At 42.0% G+C, this 13,557-nt stretch overlaps 2 protein-coding genes across 5 annotated transcripts in view; one reads left to right on the top strand and one right to left on the bottom strand.

Annotated features, from left to right (window-relative positions):
• The window catches only part of GOT1 (glutamic-oxaloacetic transaminase 1), a 59,875-nt gene that overhangs the window by 30,500 nt on the left and 15,818 nt on the right, over positions 1 to 13,557 (top strand). For 3 of the 4 annotated variants that reach the window (XR_002643923.3, XR_016388139.1, XR_016388138.1), the window contains exon 9: positions 13,078 to 13,278. Coding sequence is in view for 1 of the 4 variants with exons in the window: in XM_022569100.3 (XP_022424808.1) it covers positions 11,432 to 11,541 (110 nt within the window). In the remaining 3 variants the exon portion in view is untranslated. The other variant, XM_022569100.3, reaches the window with a different exon arrangement.
• CNNM1 (cyclin and CBS domain divalent metal cation transport mediator 1) overlaps positions 11,090 to 13,557 on the bottom strand; it is a 48,034-nt gene continuing 45,566 nt past the window's right edge. Inside the window, exons 11-12 of the mRNA XM_022569095.3 lie at positions 13,116 to 13,217; positions 11,090 to 12,081 (exon numbers count right to left, since the gene is read on the bottom strand). Coding sequence (XP_022424803.1) covers positions 12,002 to 12,081; positions 13,116 to 13,217 — 182 coding nt within the window. The 3' untranslated portion in view covers positions 11,090 to 12,001. The remainder of the gene's footprint in view (positions 12,082 to 13,115; positions 13,218 to 13,557) is intronic.

The following is a 13,557-nucleotide window of genomic DNA, read 5'->3' as shown; positions in this document are numbered from 1 at the left end:
CCAAGGGACTCTCCAAATGATGATTTAGTAGAACTTGAGTCTTACTTAAAACAAGAGGGTCTACTAATTGGTGTCTTAAAATACTGAAAAATAATTCTTGTTAAGTTAACAGGATCTGCCCCTTTTTAGGATGCCTTTGAGTTGTTATAAAATCCTACAGTCTTTTTTTTTTCCAGACTGGAAGAATATATTTGCCATGCATATAATAGACAAAGGATTACTATTCAGAATTATAAAGAATTACTGTTATACAGGATTACTATCTGGGATTTTTAATTTTAATTTTTAAAATCCTACAAATTAAAAGAAAAATACAGATAACCCAGTAGAAAAATGAACAAAGGATATGAACAGGTAATTCAGAGGGAAAACAATCAATTATAAACAATGAAAATGTTCTGAACATCGCTAGAAAAAATGGAAATGTAATGAAAGTAACAGGATACTATTTTACACTTAGATTGGGGAAATGGGAAATATGGGACAAATATGTTGGAGAGCAATTTGGCAACATTTTGAAAAGCTGAGGATGCATGTACTTTACAATCAAGGAATCATATGCACTTTATGTATGCACGTTAGAGAAACTCACTTGTGCACCTGGAGAGAGCCATGAGAGTGACCAGGGCACAGTGAAGAGATGAAAACACAAGTGTGCATCAGTAGGGGGTACATCAGCACCCCACATCCAGTACAGTCACAGGACTGGACATGGCACCAGAGCTGTGTGTGTCAATGAGGGTAAAGCTCACACATAATTTTGAGTGGGTGAAAGGTGAGATGAGATGCCGTTTATGACACCATTTCTTAAAATGGGCTGCATATTGCAGTTGCTTATGAATACATACATATGTAATAAAAATTTTAAATATAGGTAGGAAAGGTACACATCAATCTCAGGAAAGTGGTTACCAGTGAGGAGAAAGGGAGTGAGACGGTGAGGCGCTTAACCTGTAACTGTGATATTTTCTTTAAAAATTATGTATCTAAAAGAAATACGAGGAGAGGACTTATTAATAAAATTAACATTTACTGAATACAATTTGCCATTGTCAGGCACTATTGTAAGCCCTTCTATGTATCGGTTCACTTAATCCTCAACAATAAATCAGTGTGGTAGGTACTAATGTTATCATCACCCTTTGCAGAGGAGAAAAGAAGCATAGTAAATCAAGTAACTTGCCTAATATTAATATTAGTCACATGACTAGTAGGTGCTAGGATTTGAACCTAAGAAGTCTGGGTCCAGAGTCCATAAGTTTAAGCTATTACTCTACCCTGTTGCTGTGCCTTATTCTCTCTGAATCTCCTAAAGCAGGAAGGGCGAGTACGGAGCAGTTCTCAGGGGCTCAGAGCGTAGCCTGTGATTCGCTCAGCGTCGAGGGCAGAGTAGCCTACATGGCTTTCTCTGTCAGAATTCAGTCTTTCTGAAGCCTAATCTGGAACTCTGTGATTCCAAAAGGTACAGGGTGGCCACGTTCATCCGAGGCTGCCTCCTACACCTGCCTCTCCCTTCCTCAAAGTACCTGTCTGTTCAGTCTTCCACTCTTCCCTGTCAGGAAGAGGGAAGAGACTCCTCACCAATTCCTTCTTCAGGATCTGCCAGGAATGGGACACCATATATCTCCTCATGGCTCCTGAGTTAGCAAATGGCACAACAGCCCCTTTGCCTTTCAAGGGTAGAACCACAAATCTTTCCCCAAGAATCCAGTTGTACTAGAAATAAAGTTTCCTTAGTGGCAAGGTAAGAGCTCCTCTCCATTCCTCATATCTGACCAACAGTGGCTGGAAGCCTTGTTTGGACAGATCTCATGTCACAATGGAGGATTCTGGAAGGAACAGGGGGCAGTGGGAAATAATTGGAATCTGGGAATCTAATGTTTACTGAGAACTCATAGGCATTATCTTAGTTAATCCTCACAACTACTACAAATAACCCAGAGGGACTTCACACCCAGTCCTTACATGAGGCTGAGGCTCAAAGTAGCTAAATGACTATGAGTCATGGGGCCATCTTAAAGTGGGAGGCTTCTGGGCTGGAGGTGGGGGCACCCAACACCTCAGCCTGGGGACCACTCTGAGGCTTAGAAACGAACCCCTGGAGTGTAGGTACAAGGCACTATCCTGTAAATCTTGTTAAGTCAGCAAATCAGGAACACTCCGTGTTGGGCTGCACACCACAGGCCTGCAAGCCCTGTACTTACCCAGCCTCAAGACCGAAGAAATAAAATCCTACAGTCTTGAAGGACGATCAGGGTCTTAGAAATCATTAACTCCAGCCTCTCTCCCAGTGCAAGAGTCTCTTCTATATTGTCCCTGACTCATCAGTTTTAACTGGGGTGGGTTGGGTTCTTTCTTTTTTTTCTTTTCCCACAGCACGTTTTACATGCTTACATTAAATTATATGTTCATTTATTTATTTTTAATTTTATTTATTTTTTATACAGCAGGTTCTTATTAGTTATCTATTTTATACATATTAGTGTATATATGTCAATCCCAATCTCCCAATTCATCCCACCACCATCCCCCCCCCCCCCCACTTTCCCCCTTGGTGTCCTTATGTTTGTTCTCTACATCTGTGTCTCTATTTCTGCCCTGCAAACCAGTTCATCTGTACCATTTTTCTAGGTTCCACATATATGCATTAATATACGATATTTGTTTTTCTCTTTCTGACTTACTTCACTCTGTATGACAGTCTCTAGATCCATCCATGTCGCTACAAATGACCCAATTGCGTTCCTTTTTATGGCTGAGTAATATTCCATTGTATATATGTACCACATCTTCTTTATCCATTCGTCTGTCGATGGGCATTTAGCTTACTTCCATGACCTGGCTATTGTAAATAGTGCTGCAGTGAACATTGGGGTGCATGTATCTTTTTGAATTATGGTTTTCTCTGGGTATATGCCAGGTAGTGGGACTGCTGGATCATATGGTAATTCTATTTTTAGTTTTTTGAGGAACCTCCATACTGTTCTCTATAGTGGCTATATCAATTTACATTCCCACCAACAGTGCAAGAGGGTTCCCTTTCCTCCACACCCTCTCCAGCATTTGTTGTTTGTAGATTTTCTGATGATGCCCATTCTAACTGGTGTGAGGTGATACCTCATTGTAGTTTTGATTTGCATTTCTCTAATAATTAGTGATGTTGAGCAGCTTTTCATGCTTTTTGGCCATCTGTATATCTTCTTTGGAGAAATGTCTATTTAGGCCTTCTTCCCATTTTTGGATTGGGTTGTTTGTTTTTTTACTATTGAGCTGCATGAGCTGTTTATATATTTTGGAGATTAATCCTCTGTCCGATGATTCATTTGCAAATATATTCTGAGGGTTGTCTTTTCGTCTTGTTGTAGTTTCCTTTGCTTTGCAAAAGCTTTTAAGTTTCATTAGGTTCCATTTGTTTATTTTTGTTTTTATTTCCATTACTCTAGGAGGTGGGTCAAACAAGATCTTGCTGTGATTTATGTCCAAGAGTGTTCTTCCTATGTTTTCCTCTAAGAGTTTTATAGTGTCCGGTCTTACATTTAGATCTTTAATCCGTTTTGAGTTTATCTTTGTGTATGGTGTTAGGGAGTGTTCTAATTTCATTCTTTTACATGTAGCTGTCCAGTTTTCCCAGCACCATTTATTGAAGAGACTTTTTTCCGTTGTATATCCTTGCCTTTGTCATAGATTAGTTGACATAGGTGTGTGGGTTTATCTCTGGGCTTTCTATCCTGTTTCATTGATCTATATTTCAGTTTTTGTGCCAGTACCTTATTGTCTTGATTACTGTAGCTTTGTAGTATGGTCTGAAGTCAGGGAGTCTGATTCCTCCAGCTCCTTTTTTTTCCCTCAAGACTGCTTTGGCTATTCAGGGTCTTTTGTGTCTCCATACAAATTTTAAGATTTTTTGTACTAGTTCTGAAAAAATGCCACTGGTAATTTGATAGGGATTGCATTGAATCTGTAGATTGCTTTGGGTAGTATAGTCATCTTCACAATATTGATTCTTCCAATCCAAGAACATGATATATCTCTCCATCTGTTGGTGTCATCTTTGATTTCTTTCATCAGTGTCTTAATATTTTTCTGCATACAGGTCTTTTGTCTCCTTAGGTAGGTTTATTCCTAGGTATTTTATTCTTTTTGTTGCAATGGTGAATGGGATTGTTTCCTTAATTTCTCTTTCTGATCTTTTGTTGTTAGTGTATAGGAATGTAAGAGATTTCTGTGCATTAATTTTGTATCCTACAACTTTACCAAATTCACTGATTAGCTCTAGTAGTTTTCTGGTGGCATCTTAGGTTTCTCTATGTATAGTATCATGTCATCTGCAAACAGTGAGTTTTACTTCTTCTTTTCCAATTTGTATTCCTTTTATTTCTTTTTCTTCTCTGATTGCCGTGGCCAGGACTTCCAAAACTATGTTGAATAATAGTGGCAAGAGTGGACATCCTTGTCTTGTTCCTGATCTTAGAGGAAATGCTTTCAGTGTTTCACCATTGAGAATGAAGTTTGCTGTGGGTTTGTCATATATGGCCTTTATTATGTTGAGGTAGGTTCCCTCTATGCCCACTTTCTGGAGAGTTTTTATCATAAATGGGTGTTGAATTTTGTCAGAAGCTTTTTCTGCATGTATTGAGAAGATCATATGGTTCTTCTTCAATTTGTTAATATGGTGTATCACATTGATTGATTTGCGTATATTGAAGAATCCTTGCATCCCTGGAATAAATCCCACTTGATCATGGTGTATGATCCTTTTAATGTGTTGTTGGATTCTGTCTGCTAGTATTTAGTTGAGGATTTTTGCATCTATATTCATCAGTGATATTGGTCTGTAATTTTGTTTTTTTGTAGTATCTTTGTCTGGTTTTGGTATCAGGGTGATGGTGGCCTCGTAGAGTGAGTATGGGAGTGTTCCTCCTCTGCAATTTTTCAGAAGAGTTTGAGAAGGATGGGTGTTAGCTCTTCTCTAAATGTTTGATAGAATTCACCTGTGAAGCCATCTGGTCCTGTACTTTTGTTTGTTGGAAGACTTTTAATCACAGTTTCAATTTCATTACTTGTGATTGGTCTGTTCATATTTTCTTTTTCTTCCTGGTTCAGTCTTGGGAGGTTATACCTTTTTAAGAATTTGTCCATTTTTTCCAGGTTGTCCATTTTATTGGCATAGAGTTGCTTGTAGTAGTCTCTTATGATGCTTTCTATTTCTGCAGTGTCTGTTGTAACTTCTCCTTTTTCATTTCTAATTTTATTGATTTGAGTCCTCTTCCTTTTTTTCATGATGAATCTGGCTAAGGGTTTATCAATTTTGTTTATCTTCTCAGAGAACCAGCTTTTAGTTTTATTGATCTTTGCTATTGTTTTCTTTGTTTTTATTTCATTTATGTCTGCTCTGATCTTTATGATTTCTTTCCTTCTGTTAACTTTGGGTTTTGTTTGTTCTTCTTTCTCTAGTTCCTTTAGGTGTAAGGTTAGATTGTTTATTTGAGATTTTTCTTGTTTCTTGAGGTAGGCTTGTATTGCTCTAAACCTCCCTCTTAGAACTGCTTTTGCTGCATCCCATAGGTTTTGGATCATCGTGTTTTCATTGTAATTTGTCTCTAGGTATTTTTTGATATCCTCCTTGATTTCTTCAGTGATCTCTTGGTTATTTAGTAACGTATTGTTTAGCCTCCATGTGTTTGTGTTTTTTATGTTTTTTCCCCCCTGTAATTGATTTCTAATCTCATAGCATTGTGGTCAGAAAAGATGCTTGATATGATTTCAATTTTCTTAAATTTACCGAGGCTTGATTTGTGACCCAAGATGTGATCTATCCTGGAGAATGTTCCGTGCACACTTGAGAAGAAAGTGTAATCTGCTGTTTTTGGATGGAATGTCCTGTAAATATCACTTCAATCTATCTGGTCTATTGTTTCATTTAAAGCTTCTGTTTCCTTATTTATTTTCATTTTGGATGATCTGTCCATTGGTGTAAGTGAGGTGTTAAAGTCCCCCACTATTACTGTGTTACCGTCGATTTCCTCTTTTATAACTGTTAGCAGTTGCCTTATGTATTGAAGTGCTCCTGTGTTGGGTGCATATATATTTATAATTGTTATATCTTCTTCTTGGATCGATCCCTTGATCATTATGTAGTGTCCTTCTTTGTCTCTTGTAATAGTCTTTATTTTAAAGTCTCTTCTGTCTGATATGAGAATAGCTACTCCAGCTTTCTTTTGACTTCCATTTGCATGGAATATCTTTTTCCATCCCCTCACTTTCAGTCTGTATGTGTCCCTAGGTCTGAAGTGGGTCTGCTTTAGACAGCATATATATGGGTGTTGTTTTTGTATCCATTCAGGAAGCCTGTGTCTTTTGGTTGGAGCATTTAATTCATTCACATTTAGGGTAATTATCAATATGTGTGTTCCTATGACCATTTTCTTAATTGTTACGGGTTTTTTTTTGTAGGTCCTTTTCTTCTCTTGTGTTTCCCACTTAGAGAAGTTCCTTTGGCATTTGTTGTAGAGCTGGTTTGGTGGTGCTGAATTCTCTTAGCTTTTGCTTGTCTGTAAAGGTTTTGATTTCTCCGTTGAATCTGAATGAGATCCTTGCTGGGTAAAGTAATCTTGGTTGTAGGTTCTTCCCTTTCATTACTTTAAATATATCATGCCACTCCCTTCTGGCTTGTAGAGTTTCTGCTGAGAAATCAGCTGTTAACCTTATGGGAGTTCCCTTGTCTGTTATTTGTCATTTTTTTCATGTTGCTTTCAATAATTTTTCTTTGTCTTTAATTTTTGTCAATTTGATTACTATGTGTCTCAGCATGTTTCTACTTGGTTTTATCCTGCCTGGGACTGTCTGTGCTTCCTGGACTTGCGTGGTTATTTCCTTTCCCATGTTAGAGAAGTTTTTGACTATAATCTCTTCAAATATTTTCTCGGGTCCTTTCTCTCTCTCTTCTCCTTCTGGGACCCCTATAATGCGAATGTTGTTGTGTTTAATGTTGTCCTAAAGGTCTCTTAGGCTGTCTTCATTTCTTTTCATTCTTTTTTCTTTATTCTGTTCTGCAGCAGTGAATCCACCATTCTGTCTTCCAGGTCACTTACCCATTCTTCTGCCTCAGTTATTCTGCTATTGATTCCTTCTAATGTATTTTTCATTTCAGTTATTGTATTGTTCATCTCTGTTTGTTTGTTCTTTAATTCTTCTAGGTGTTTGTTCTTTAATTCTTCTAAGTCTTTGTTAAACATTTCTTGCATCTTCTCAATCTTTGCCTCCATTGTTTTTCCGAGGTCCTGGATCATCTTCACTATCATTATTTTGAATTCTTTTCCTGGGAGGTTGCCTATCTCCACTTCATTTAATTGTTTTTCTGGGGTTTTATATTGTTCCTCCATCTGGTACAAAGTCCTCTGCCTTTTCATTTTGTCTGTCTTTCTGTGAATGTGGTTTTCCTTTCACAGGCTGCAGAATTGTAGTTCTTCTTGCTTCTGCTGTCTGCCCTCTGTGGGTTGGGTTCTTTCAATGCTTGGTGAAACATCCCATTCTACTGATGGAGTAATTTCATTACAAAGATCTTTTACCTTGATCCAGAATTTGATCTCCAACTGTCCTACTCACCCAGTCCCCCTCTTCTCTTCCTTTAAACCACAGACACTAATTGTACTGGCACTTCTAATTGATGACTTTTCAAATATTTGAGAATAGCGGTTGTTATCCCTTGTTTTTGCTTCTCCCTGTGAAAATCCTCCCTCCAAGATTCTGCAGTGTTTGAGCACAGATTATGGTTTCCAGATCCTTCACCACCCAGCTGGCTCCCTAGCAGTCCTTCAGAAAACATGTGCAGGTGCATGATTGGGTCTAGTGGATGGGAACAGATTTCAAGTGATGAGATGACCTTGCACTCAACTCTTCATTACTTTCATTCTATTTTTCTTTCTGTCAATATTTGTTCTTCCTATTTAAAGATGCTTGCCCTTCATAAGGGAAGAATAACAAAACTGGAGTCGAATGATTCTACATTTTGTCAGTCTTCTATCATTCTTCTGAAACACAGCTTTAAACCATGAATTCTCAACAAGGGTGATAGTACCCCTTAGATAGGGGCTAAAAATTGGTTCATGGGGACAAAGAAAGTCCGAGATATTAAAGTGGTTTTGTAGTCCTGCAAAGCACAATCTTACTTGACAAAATCTTATTTCTGGGTATTTAATTTCTCTTGTTGGGGAGAATTTGAACTTAATTTTTGCCTTTAGGGGCATTGCTAAAGAAAAACCGGTTGAAAACACTTCTTTAAGTCAAAGTATACCTACCAAAGTTCTCAAATGTTTTTAGTATTTAAAAAAGCCCCAATATCAGGAGTTCCCTGGTGGTCCAGTGGTTAAGAATCTGCCTTCCAATGCAGGGGATGGGGGTTTGATCCCTCGTTGGGGAACTAAGATCCCACATACCATGGGGCAACTAAGCCTGCCTGCTACAACTAGAGAGAAGCCCATGTGCCACAACTAAGAGCCAACTAAGCCAAAAATAAATAAAAGCCCCAGTCTCAATAGGAATCTGCCTTTCTTCATTCTCTTCTTACATATATTCCCAACAGCGTGTTCTTTTTCCCCACGAGCGGGGGCTCTGAGCAAGTCTGGGAAAAGCCAGGCTAAGTGAGTTACACAGGTTTCTTACTGCAGGGCTTCTCGGCGCCTCTCACATGCAGCAACGCTCATTTCTTTCTCAAAATCACCCTGGAAAGGAAGTTTCACAGCCTGCCCTCTTTTACAGTCTATGAAATAGGCTGGGAACAGTTAGGTGAATTGCTCAAGTTTCCATGGCCAGGAAGTTGCGGAGCCTAGGGGTGTGAGTGCTTCCTCGCAAGCGTGGACCAGTCCTACCTCTGAGGTTCACAGTGCACACCTGCTTAGCACAAGACCTGGCACATAAAACCCTCAGCAAAATAGTTGTATCATTTATTTACTGTTAATGAACTTAACAGCCTATGGAGGCTCCTGGGAAGAATCATGGGTCGTACTGGTGCAGGTCACTCGCTAATTGTCCTGTGTGGTGGTTGAAGACTTTGGTAGTAGGTGTCAGATTCCAACCCTCTGCAAAGACCTTAAAAGCCCCAACACCTGTGCCCACCTGTCTGGCTGTCCCCTCGCTCCTGCCTTGGTTTAAAACTAATCAATAAGCCCTGCCCACTCCCTCGTTCCTTTTCCCAGCCTTTGGTTGGAAAGTGCTGAAATTAGGCCACTTTTGCTCCTCTCCAAAGGGCCTACAGAAGTGAGCCAGTGTGACCAGCACATTGTCTCAAGTGCTAGACTGGGTTTTGGCCTCCAAGACCTTGAACTTAGAAGGCACCCAGCCCAGTGCCTTGCACATCACGGGGCTCTGGCAAACGCTAGCCCTTCTCATTATCATCCTTGTGCTTCTTCCTTGTCCAGAAGTCACACTCTGGCTTCTCATTTGGCTTTTACTTTCCATTTCTGGCATTCGTTCTTGCAACATCTTACCCATCTGATATCCCAAAGCAGAGCGCGAGGGCTTTTCTGTAACCTTACCTGCAACCTCACACCTGGTCTCAAGAGGGGTGCCTCTTTAGGCAGGTGGGCCTCAGGTAAGATAATTATGTGTGCACCACCCACCCTGCACCTCAAATGAAACCATGTCAGAACACTGAGATGCCGGGGCAAGGGAAACAGCCACATTCCAGTAAAAGCATTTTTATTTTATTTAAAAATTATTTACAGTTTATTGAGCCTTCACAAATGCTTTATTTTAAAATCCTCTTTTTTTTTTTTTAAATCTGAAGAAAATCTTGGGTTGGGGTGGGGAATAGGGAGGGGAGTGGTGACAGGGCTCCTTAGGGATTTTGCAAAGGGATGGATTAATGCAACAGCAGTGGGTGTAAGGGGTAATGAAAGGAAGACTAGACAGGCAGGCCCCCTCGGGCCAGTGGCCAGCTGGGCAAGATGACTGCATGATGGCAGTCGTTGTTTGAAACTCACTGTTTACTGGTTTGGGTCGGAGCACCCAGCACCAAGGGCTGACACTTTGCCTATTTCTACCAGGCAAGAGTAGGTACTGGGGGTGGGTGGTAGCTGTGAGTTATCTACAAGAAGTCATGCACTGCTGAGCCTCAGGCAGAGCCAGGCAAGGGATGTGAAGTCAATAATACATTGATGAAAGAGGCATCTCCAGCTGGAAAGTCTACTTCCACATGCTGTGTCCCTCCTGTTGGCAACACCTGCTCTGGTTTGGTGGGGGAGGGGGACCAAGTTATGTCGGGTGTAGGCTGTACAGCACCACAGGGTGTGTCAGGGGTTTCTGACGACTTCCACGTGGTGGGTGCCAGCTTTCCCTATCGATTTGATGGACACTTGAGAAGAATCTGTCTCAAACTAACCAGTATTCACTTCACTCTGCACTGCAGAAACTCTGGGCTGAAAGTTCCACTAGTTAAAATAGTGGGTTTTAACACTTTGTGGGTCTGAGACCTTTGAAAATCGTATGAAAGCTTTAGCCCTCTGGAAAACACACATAAGAACACAGACACTAAATTCTGACAGAGTCAGGGGTTTCACCGACCCTCTGAAGTCCAACAATGGACCCCCTGGAGCAATGGACCCCAAGTTAAGGACCCCCTGAGTTAAAGGTTCCTCTGGGTATTTTCTTTTGAGATGCAAATAACCCAGAGGAATTATCAGCCTCCCTGCTCCCCATATTGATTGAATGGGTGGGGGGAGGTGAGAGTAATGGTTTTGGAGGAAGGGAAGGGAAGCCCGAATAGTATACCCCAGAGAAAAGTTAGGGAAGGGTTTGGAGATCAGCAGGTAGCACTGGATCACTGGATCCCTGATCTAGGGGTGGGATATACATCAGAAAGGGGAGCAGGTGTCCCAAAGACAACCTTCACTTACTTCCACATTTTCCCTAAGGCTGGCTGTGTGGTTCCGGATCAGAACGAGTTTGTTCTTCAAGTAGGTCTGTGCAGTCATCCTGCCATCTGGTGGTGATGCTTGGAATTGCACCTGCCCCAACATCAGGTGCAAAACCAGAGATCTAAGATCAGTACGTTCTTAGAATAAAGTACACTCAGCTGACTTGCTGGAGTGGAGTAATGGGTGGGGGTGGGGGGAATGGATGAAAAAAGAAGAGTGATTCTTCAGTGTTCCAGTGTAATATACACTGAAGTCCCATGAGAGCTTGCATCCTTCTTGGCCGACCTGGGCACTCTTTGGTTTGTCATGGCTATAAACTTTCCACATATATATATTTTTTGAACTTAAAACCTGAAGTTCCATCTCTGGCTCCCAAATGGGGTTCTCTGCTCCCTGCTCCTCCTCTTCCAGAGCAGATTTATTGTTGGATTGATGAGTACTGATCAGGAGCCAAAACAGATGTGTCCCTGGGAAATAACAGTGACTTGAGGTTCCATCTCACATTCTTTCCATTCCAGCTGAGACACACCTCCCAGGCTGCTGGAACACTTATCTAACAGGAAACTGGTCACTGACAGTTTTCTGTCCTGTAACTTCACATGCCAACGTGACTGTCCCGCTGCTCTAATGTTCTGGAGGAATTCTTGGTGCATCTCCTGAACTAATCTTCCTATCTGCTGCTCCAGCCTCCTTTGTGCCCGTCTGCCAGTGGCACCTTTTGACCTAAGCTAAGTATGAAATATGGTGCCAGGGGACACCAAAGAACAAAAAAGGGCATCAGGGATCCTCGAGTGGCACTGTCAGCCTGGGGTCATTTCTTCTCCAGTCCCAGACTGTGCTGTGGATAAAACCATTTCTAGCATGTTCCACTGAGGCACCTCCTTCCGTTATGGCTACCGCAAGGCTCTGAGTCAAACTGGAGGGACGAGGGAAAATCTGCCAAACTGACAGCTCGGGGTGAAGAGGTGGTGAGGAAAGCGGAACGCGCTGTCGCCTGTGGGAGGCCTTGGGGAGAAGCAGATGACGGGAGGGCGGGTTCTCCCCAAAGCTCTGGAATCTCACGCACCCAGCGAACGCTGACTGCCCTGTCATGTGATGAGAGGGGTTAAGTTGGAGTTCTCCTCAGAGGTTCTCTCTCCATCTGGTGACCTCTTCCTTTTTTGACCACCTGAAAAACACAGCTTGTAAGGATCAATCTTTAAGACTGGGAGGACATTGATACTCTCTCGGTGGTCTAAGCTTTCTTCAAAATAGAAGCAGGAATGGAGACAAAGCCCTTGATAGTTTGTCAGAAGTAACCTGCATTGTCTCCTGGTGCTGACATCAGCATATTTACATCTTGAAGGATTAGGATGCACCTTCCACCTGAGATGACATCTCCAAAAAGCCGCACACCCAGGCTAGTGCCAGTGGAATGGAGATTTCCTGGAGGGGACTGAGTGAAGCCCACACAATGCCTCAGGATCACGCCCCACCATCCCCAGCTCAGATGACTGCCAGACACCCTCTGAGAGAGGGCTGGTCTCACGGACTTTGATGTCCCTGAGCCAGGGGTGGTGGGTGTAGCTGGGAGCCACCCCCGCCACCGGGGACCTACATTCTCTAGATCAGAGGCAACCTTCCTTTTGCACTGGGGTAGGTGGGGGTAATTATATAACTGCCCTCAAGGATGGAAGGGCACTCTGTTCCCAGCTCCACTGTTTTTAGGAAGGAGTATTTTTCACCTTGTTCTCTCTGCCATGGACTTCTTTCCACGGAGGATATTGCTTTCCTTCTTATTGAGTGTCCCAAACACAAATTCTTTCCTTAAAGGACCAGATTGTAAATGTTTTAGGTTTTGCAGGTCATTTGGTCCCTGTTGCAGCTACTGAACTCTGCCATTGTGGCCATCAATAACAAGGGGGTTCTACGATCCAGTAAGTCTTTATGTTTTACAGGAATGGGCGGGGGAGGGAGCTCAGGATTTGATCTGTGGCCATGGTTTGCAGACTCCTGTCCTAGACGACCACCAACTGAGTGGGACAGCTCCCCAAAGTATCAAAGGTGCAGCACTGCCTGAGCCCTATTATGGGTTTCCACAATTGTACCTCATTAGGGTTCCCAACAGGAGTCAATGGTTCCTCCTCCAGGAATAAGATCCTAACATGTTTTTTGTACTAACCAGCTGGCGGGCCGTTTTCATCTGGGTGAAGAGCTACTCACTCAAGGTTCTCAGCAACTTCTGGCCCATGGTTTCCTCAAAGCCGCTGCTGCAGCGGCTGGTCTCTGTGTCCAGGTTGATATGACAACATTCACTATCTGATGCTGAGAGAAAGGGAAGAAGGAAGAACACAAGCCTTTCCCACCTACACACCCAGGGACCCAGGTAGGGTGTTTTGGTTGAGGTTCCTCAGCAAGTGAAAGTTCAAAACCATCTTACTAGCTAGTCTCTGGGGCCCAAAGGAAGGGACGAACCTTGTCAGTAAGAGTGATGGCTGACCTCAGTTTCCTAATGTGTAAATTAGGCCTAATAATAACTATCGATACCTAACATTTAGGGAGCATGGTACCAAGTACTATGATGTGCCCTCCTGTAAACATTGTCTCATTTATGCTCAAAGCTACTTCATGAGCTAGCCACTGTGATTTATATCTACTAATATAA

This window comes from Delphinapterus leucas, chromosome 16 (genome assembly GCF_059928025.1).
Source record: "Delphinapterus leucas isolate spDelLeu-1000000601 "Yukka" chromosome 16, BTC_Dleu_Yukka2, whole genome shotgun sequence".
Lineage (NCBI taxonomy): Eukaryota > Metazoa > Chordata > Mammalia > Artiodactyla > Monodontidae > Delphinapterus > Delphinapterus leucas.
Note: the sequence above shows the minus strand (reverse complement) of the source record. Positions and strands in the feature narration are given on the sequence as shown.